Genomic DNA, 8510 nt, shown 5'->3' with positions numbered 1-8510 from the left:
TATATTAACTAATATATTCTAGTACATTACAAGGCCTTAGGCTACATTGTATTCACATTTGCACAATCAAATATATCTCCATATGCACTGACATTATACTGGTGAAAACACCCCACAGTAATCCGTTTTATAATATAAGAAAACATGGAAAAACCACATTCACCATTTAGCATGAGGTGAGCATAAACGCCGCACAGGTATACATCATACACACCTAATCAACAGGCTGCTTCATCAAACTATGAGCTAGCCAAACTAGCGTGAGCTACTTAACTGAACGTTAAAAAGGCTGCTCACACAAACAACAATAATATGCAAGTAAAGCTGCAAGCAGCATTGGCGGACCTCACACTCACGCAACTCGGCGGCTGTGCGGCCGGTCCAGTCGCCATCGTGTAACATGGTGCGGACGCACAAACATAAAAGATCTCATGTAAATCCAGCTTCAAAATCGCCACGCAGCGCGTTACTTCTTGGTTGCCAGTAGCTGGTGTTATCACTATGTCTGAAGTATTATCCATTTAGAATCCTGGTTCTGGCGGGACTTTATCAAACCATGAATTTCCATTGAGATGGGACACGTACGTCGAAGTTTGTGGAATTTCCTGTTCCCCACTAGTCCGGTATCAGTATTACTGTATGTGATCACATATGCATGTTAATGGCTGGGGACTACTTATCAGGACCAAAGTGAAGTTTGGATCTGATTGGACAAATTGTGACACTTGAAGTTATAGCGAATTCGTGTTTTGGTTGGCAATAATCAAAGGTTCGCTGCACACGCGCACAAGAACAGCGTGTCCCCTCCACCACAGTCAACACATATCATCAAACAATGTGTGTTTTGCATATTATAATTACATTTTCAGCTGGATCTGATTATCCTGCTAGTAGTAGAAACCATGAAATGTATAAAACAGTGATACTTGCTGTTCCCACCTAGGTTGGCGCTCTCAAGTATTACTGAAATATTATCACATAGCGTGGGTTCAGGGCGGGTATCTTAATTCAAACATATGAAGTTTTTGTTGGCAGTCGGATTCGATGTATGCCAGCAAGTTTATGGACAAATCCTCTTTTTATGGCAAAGGGATCAAAATTGGACGTCACGGGACCGCCACGCCCATGTCCACGCTTAGTTCCAACGGAATAACCTGAATAGCACAGCTTTTAATCCATGAATGTGGTGTTAGATGGCCTCGTGTCCCAAATCTGAGTTCCAGCCGATAGAATCCCGGGAGTTCGCTCGTTCAAATAGCAACAACACAGAATTCAAAATGGGCCAAACTTTGACGCACCCACGGACAAGTTCAACTACGCGCAATACACGGCGTTCACAGCAACATTTTATTGACTGTATAACCAATTTGAAGTCAACTGATAAATCCCTAGAGGATTCCTTCAAATAACAAGCCCAGAAAAGAAATGACCACAAAAATGGCGACAATTGAAATCAAATGAAAATGCCGACTTCCCTGTTGGCGCTTTGAGGGTATCGGGTCCAAACGAGTCTTTCTCTGCCTTCTTTTTCACGATACACCATGCGTACCGACTTCTTCGTACATAGGTCAACTCTGAACGTGTCTTGAGGGCTGATTCGGGGCGGGCTCCGCCATTTTGTGGGCCGCGCTGCATGGCAGACAATTGCATACCGGTATTTCGCTTACGTTTTGATTGTGCAAGATTCCGATGACTTTTGAGCATTGTTGCGGCCGCCAAATATGCGAGTCGAAGTTGTAGCCGAAGTAATAAGTATAATCCTACAGGAACAGATAGGGGTCGCTTGGCACTGGTCGACGGTGCTCGTCCCTAATAAAACATCATGAAAACTAACACAGAAATGCATAGAATATTACCTGTAACACAGTACGACAGTGGTATGTCAATCAGCATTGGTCTCAGGATAACAGTCTGAATAAAACATGAAACAGGTGCAAATAATTATGCTAAGTTAACACTGACAATGTACGTTTCAGTAAGTCTCTAAAATATAATTTTAAAGACTAAATAGCTTATAGTCTGGGCTCAAGACAGTTAGCTAAAGTCAATATATGTACATTACACGGTAAAATACAAAGTATGAACATTTGGAATCTCACAAAATTATTAATTATCCCAGACCATGCGGGAGAACGTGACCTACCACAGCGCTTCCCGTATCACTCTGTTTAGTTCCGTAAACACCAACCCACAATGTCATAGCCACTGCCGTGCCAATAGATGGCACTGTTGCCCCACTTTTGCCATAATTAAACCAAGTCTATTCTACTCCGTTACACACACACGGACACACAGACACGACCAAACGCATAATCCCCTACAGGCCTATAGCTGGTGGAGATACGCATATGTTCATTGTGTTTTTAAGCTTTATGTCAATTTACTTGTTTTGTTAATTATGGAAAATATCTTTGACATAATTCCTCCACCAACTTTCTGTACCTGTTGATGCTTTTTGCGTGTTCATGGGGGGCTAGAGCCAACTCCAGGTCACTTTAGGTGAGAGGCAAAGTGTGCAGTGGACAGGTTGTCTATCACAGGCTGACATTTTCCCTGAAAATTGGCCCAAGCAAAAAACTCATGCACACATGGATGTGCAGCTCAATGTGAAGGAAAGGCTGAATACATTATTAGTGAGAGGAATACAGAATTAACTGGTAGCCTGCTTCAATAATGGCCTCTTTAAAGCAGCAAAAGCAGAAGGGAGCATAGAGGCTGCTGTGAAGTACAGCTGCTTGCAGCAACAGCTTCTGAAAGAATCCCAGCAGGAAGTGTTCGTGATTCATATCTGAAGATACCACCCAAAATCGCCCATAACTGAATACTGCATTCAAGAGATATGGCAAGGTTTTATTAATGGCCACAAGGTGGAGCTATTGTTGTTAGAATTATATGAAATGTTACACAGACTTGCAATGTGGCTTTATGAACAACATTCCTAAATTTGGTTGCAATCCATTATTGTTCCTTTTATATTAATCAAATAGACAGTACAGACCTCTGACCTGTATCTATAGCACTATAACAATAGTATAATTATTTACCTTTATTATTAACTCAACTTTATTTTCTTAATATAGCATCTTTTATACAAACATGCAGCCCAAAGTGCTGAATGAAATAAACATTACAGACCGCTGACCTTTATACAGCAATGACACAATAAGCAAAAAATACATTAAAGGAATAAGACAAAGCTTTTTCAGATATATTGACTACAGTTAAAAGCACAAGAAATTCCCAATGGAGCATTTTCTTATTCCAATCATTATATGAACTTTTAAATTGCTGCTGACTTGTAGAATTATTTATTATTATTAACAACCACTTTGTGAAATTGAATGTAGATCCAAATAAAGAATTAAGTTATGGTGGTATTGAGGGTATAACAAAAGACAAACTTTTTTCCTGTCTCAGAGAGCTACAAGTTGCATATCTTTGCTTGTTGACAGCTGTGATGGCAATTCATTGTTATTGTTGCATCATAGATTATCCAAGGTAATGATCATTGAATTCCCTAAAGTTTAATCTATAAAACATTGAAACAGAGATCATCTTGTGAGTGCTTGTGGGTATAACCAGCAAGGAACTGGAAAAAACAAAAAAGGGACAACAGAGTGAAACAGCATTTAACGCAGGTATTACTAGTTATCTACCTGTTTCTCCAAAGTTTTTATACGTTTTTCTCAAGATTTCGGATCAGATAAAAAAGACAATTTTCACATTTTTGGCTTTGGTTGTTAGAACAATGATTTGCAACAGAGGAAAAAGAAAGGGATAGATTTAGAGACACTGTCCATAACATGTATGTGTCTTTAGAACTTCTCTGACACCTAGATTATCTAGACATTAGTGACATTAACATAATTGTTTTCTTCATTCAGGTTGATGGAAAACTACACCTACAACAGCTTCACACTCCAGTTGGAGGGGTTAAATGTTTCCAAGGAGTCTCTCTACCCTGTCTTTCTCTTCTTCCTTTTCTCCTACCTCTTTATAATGGTTGCGAATGTGGGCATTGCTGTTCTGGTTTTCATTGACAAGAGCCTCCACCAGCCTATGTATCTTCTTTTTTGCAACCTGCCCATTAATGATATTCTTGGAAACTCTATCATGGTTCCCCGTTTGCTTGTAGACATGTTGCGGCCTCCATCTGAGCGTCTCATCAGTTATTATGAATGTGTGGTTCAAGCTTTCACCTCACACATGTTTGGTACCACCAGTCTCACAGTGCTCATGATTATGGCCTTTGACAGATATGTGGCCATTTGCAATCCCCTGCGCTATGCTTCCATAATGACCAACAAAATGGTGATCTGGCTGACAGTTTCTGCCTGGGGAGTGGCCTTTGTTTTGGTCGGGATTCTACTTGGTCTGACTGTACGGCTGAACCGATGCAGGACTATGATCATGAATCCTTACTGTGACAATGCCTCACTTTTTATGCTCTCCTGTGAGAATGTGTTCATTAATAATGTCTATGGCCTCACTTTCACTGTAGTCCTGTTCACAGGTTCTATAGGCAGCATGGTTCTCACCTATACTAAGATTACAGTGGTCTGTCTGACCAGTAACAACAAGTCTTTAAACAGTAAAGCCTTGAAGACCTGCAGCACTCATTTGGTTGTTTATCTGATCATGGTGTTTAGTGGAATGTCACTCATTGCTCTGCATCGCTTCCCCCAGTACTCAGATTTCAGAAAACTCTGCAGCATTTTGTTTCATATCATCCCTGGCAGCCTCAACCCCATTATTTATGGTGTGCAGTCAAAAGAGATACGCAAATTCTTGTCAAAGTTGTTTGAGCCCAAGAAAATTTCCTCATCATAATAAAGACAATGTCAAAGGTTTTTTTGTAAGTTAATCAGTACGAATAACATGAATTGTGAAGTAAGATAGTTCTACTGTGACCTTGTGTTTGTCCCTTTTAAATATGAGTGTATAGGCAACCCATGACAGTCTCTCTTTACATTACAGCTTAATAATAAAAAGGTAATAAGGGATAATATCTATCAATTGTTATGCCCGTCTTGGTCAAGAGCATAAGAAAGAAGGCAGTACATTAAAGATTTTTGTATTAACGATAACTCAACATAAGGAAAATATGATGTGTGAAGTTAGCAGTCAGTGAAGTGTTGGTTTGGATGCAAAGAAACTACCTAAAACTACCTGTAATATGAAAATGAAGACAATCAAACCAAACAAACAAAAGTTGTGAGGTTAAAAAGGTAATATATGGATGTAAGAGGATCACAAAGTCTGTACTATCTTTCATAACAATAAAAGTGAAATGTAAGTGGCCTTTGAATGTGCCCTGGAAGACACAGCTTGGTTATTATGTCCTCTATCAGTGATTTTGGTGAAAACTGGAATATATTTTATGGAGAAAATAGTTTCTGGTTCTCCCTCTGATGTCCTCTGGCTGCTCTGCCTCAACTGCGACAGAACACAGCTTTCGAGACAGACTGAGACCAGTTTGACGACAGAAGTACCAAGCTGATTTATAGAGTTTCAAGATAGACTGCTAAAATGCCAGAAGAAGCTAACTATTGCAAACAGTAATAGATGCTTTAGCTTTCACAGTATATAAAAATTCCATTTCCACTAGAATGGGATAGAGCACCCTAATGTGACTATTTTTCATATTAAACACCTTTAAATAATACAAATGCTCACCAGAGGAGGTGGTACTCAAGAAGAAGTAAGGATAGTCTTGGGGACAAAATTTAGTAGTTCTGGTACTAAGTAACCAGCGAGTACCGACCTATTTCAGGCACTGAGCATAAAACAGAGCAGTCAACAAAATTTTGAACCACCGCAACCATGAGAGGTCCTTGAGCATACAGTCATAAATGTGCACAACGAATATGAGGATAATGGATCCTGTAGTATGCAAGATTAGCTTCAGACAAATACACACACGGACACATAGACACGACCAGACGCATGATCCCCTAAAGGCTTATAGCTGGTGGAGATACGCATATGTTCATTGTGTTTTTAAGCTCTGAACCCTTATGAAACATACATTCCATTATTAATCCCTCATAACATGTAGGCTTAAAAATGTTTTTAATTTCAAAGCTAATAGTAGTTACAATTGCTGGATGACACTTCCCATTAGCCATCATGATTTGATAATGTTCATCTTAGTTAACAATGACTCAGCCCCCTGACAATAAAACTGACTATATAACACTGCAACAAAGACACAATACAAGGAAGACTAAATGCTGATGAATCAGAGGACTCAAAACAGGTATTACTATACAACAGTCTTTCTCTACTCTTTAGTCTTTTGGTGAACTACATCATCTGGTAAATGCATGAGCTTTATATTGTTTTTGGTGATTTGTAAAGTAATGTCATTGAGCATATGTGCATCGTGATCTCTCTTTGTTATTGCAGGCTGATGGAAAACTACACATTCAACAGCTTCACACTCCAGCTGGAGGGGTTAAATATCTCTAAGGGCTCTATCTACCCGGTGTTCCTCTTGTTCTTATTTTCCTACATTTTAATAATGTTCATGAATGCTGGCATTGCATTTCTGGTTTTTATTGACAAGAACCTCCACCAGCCTATGTATCTTCTTTTTTGCAACCTACCAGTCAATGATATACTTGGAAATTCGATCATGGTTCCTCGTTTGCTTTCAGATATGTTGCGGCCTCCCTCTGAGCTCCTCATCAGTTATTATGAATGTGTGGTTCAAGCTTTCACCACGCACATGTTTGGTGCCACTGCTCACACAGTGCTCATGATTATGGCCTTTGACAGATATGTGGCCATTTGCAATCCCCTGCGCTATTCTTCCATAATGACCAACAAAATGGTGAGTTTCTGCCTGGGGAGTGGCCTTTGTTTTGGTTGGGATTCTACTCGGTCTGACCATACGACTGAACCGATGCAGGACTATGATCATGAACCCGTTCTGTGACAATGCCTCCTTGTTTAAGCTCTCCTGTGAGAATGTGTTCATTAATAATGTCTATGGCCTCACTTTCACTGTAGTCTTGCTCACCTCCTCTATAGGCAGCATGGTTCTCACGTATACTAAGATTACAGTGGTCTGTCTGACCAGTAAGAACAAGTCTCTGAACAGTAAAGCCTTGAAGACCTGCAGCACTCACCTCTTTGTATATATTATTATGTTCTTCTGTGGAATGCTCATCGTCATCCTGCATCGCTTCCCTCAACACTCAGACTACAGGAAACTGTCTGCCATTTTGTTTCACATTATCCCCGGTAGCCTCAACCCCATTATTTATGGGGTTCAGTCCAAAGAGATACGAAAATTCATGTCAAAGCTGTTCCAGCCCAAAAAGGTTTCACAATAAATTTTAAATAATAATTATTAATTTAAAACACAATTTAGCAGAAACTTCTTTATCCTTGTTTTCGAAAAATGAATTGTTGAAGTAATAATAATAATAATAATAATAATTTTGAATGCAGTATTTTAAGTATTGTTTATATAATTACAGTTGACAAGTTGACTTTATTTCATTACAAATCATTTTAATAATCAGTTAATTGTAAAAAGTTTTTTTTATCAGCTGTTTTGACAGTTATTGTAATAATTTGCTTAAGTAGAAGAAAATAAAACTGAATTCAGTTTAAGTGAGAAGATTTGTATGAAGAAAATGCATTGAAGGACCTTTATTCAGATAAATAACATATTTTAAATAAGTTTGGAGAAATGCTGCATGTGAGTGTAATATACTCCCTAGTTCAATTAACTGAATGAAAGAATAAAGAATAAATACTTCTACTCAAGTCATCATCTTTTCATGATTAAATTGTTGGAGGTAATAAACCGGTTTAAGGCTGAAAACCGGTTTCGTCAAACAATTTGAGTTAAATTAACTCATCAGGTTTTTCAGTGAATAAAGTCAATATTGTGAAAATATCTAACAAAATCGACATTTTTTTTTCATTTTATATAACCTTTGTTGTTCAATTCTGTGCACATATCCAGCTGTCCAGTGTTTTGCTTATTTTATTATATATATAAAATATATACATATGTATATTTTATTTTTGATTAATATTAATTGTTATCATCCTGGTTTGGTCCGTCACTCTCACCTGTAACCATCCTGTGCTTTCATCCTATTTTTGCTGTTGCTGCTATGACACCTGGATTAATAAAGGTTTATCTGGCCTGAAATCTGCTCTCTTCTTTGACCTCTGACATTATGTTGCACCAAACAAAAATAAATGTAATTGTGTCATTAATTATATATGAAGGGGTAGTTTGAATTTATATAAAACAACTAGAAAAAGTTAAAAACACAATCTCAAAGGCCGGATTATATTATATTATATTTCTGACATCATGTCGCAGGCCGGAGGGAGGGGGATGGAGGACCCCAGACTGAAATTATGAACAGGGTTCCCACGCAGCCTGGAAAACCTGGAACTTTAGAGACTTTAGATTTAGATTTAGTTTTCCAATTATGGAAACATCTGGAAATTGATTGAAATTACCACAATTCCTGGAAAAA

General features: G+C 38.4%; 2 protein-coding genes across 2 annotated transcripts; both read left to right on the top strand.

Annotated features, from left to right (window-relative positions):
• Window positions 1-3864: 3864 nt before the first annotated feature.
• On the top strand, window positions 3865-4830 carry LOC118331516 (olfactory receptor 146-like). The gene has a single exon (XM_035666500.1). The coding sequence runs from the start codon at window positions 3889-3891 to the stop codon at window positions 4828-4830; it is 942 nt and encodes a 313-aa protein (XP_035522393.1). The 5' UTR covers window positions 3865-3888.
• Window positions 4831-6412: 1582 nt separating this feature from the next.
• Window positions 6413-7340, top strand: LOC118331697 (olfactory receptor 146-like). The gene is made up of 2 exons (XM_035666762.1): window positions 6413-6764; window positions 6883-7340. The coding sequence occupies exons 1-2, from the start codon at window positions 6413-6415 to the stop codon at window positions 7338-7340; spliced, it is 810 nt and encodes a 269-aa protein (XP_035522655.1).
• The last annotated feature ends 1170 nt before the right edge of the window (window positions 7341-8510 follow it).

This window comes from Morone saxatilis, unplaced genomic scaffold (assembly GCF_004916995.1).
Source record: "Morone saxatilis isolate NCDOM2014 unplaced genomic scaffold, NCSU_SB_2.0 Contig20, whole genome shotgun sequence".
In the NCBI taxonomy this organism is placed as follows: Eukaryota; Metazoa; Chordata; class Actinopteri; family Moronidae; genus Morone; species Morone saxatilis.
The sequence above is the reverse complement of the archived record's forward strand: the minus strand, read 5'-3'. Positions and strand labels throughout refer to the sequence as shown.

Bases quoted from the DNA above. Each gene is read 5' to 3' on its own strand.
- LOC118331697 (XM_035666762.1), top strand. From the start codon at position 6,413: ATGGAAAACTACACATTCAACAGCTTCACACTCCAGCTGGAGGGGTTA. The intron at 6,765-6,882 runs TTATGGCCTTTG...TTGGGATTCTAC, and splicing joins TGCTCACACAGTGCTCATGA to TCGGTCTGACCATACGACTG.
- LOC118331516 (XM_035666500.1), top strand. From the start codon at position 3,889: ATGGAAAACTACACCTACAACAGCTTCACACTCCAGTTGGAGGGGTTA.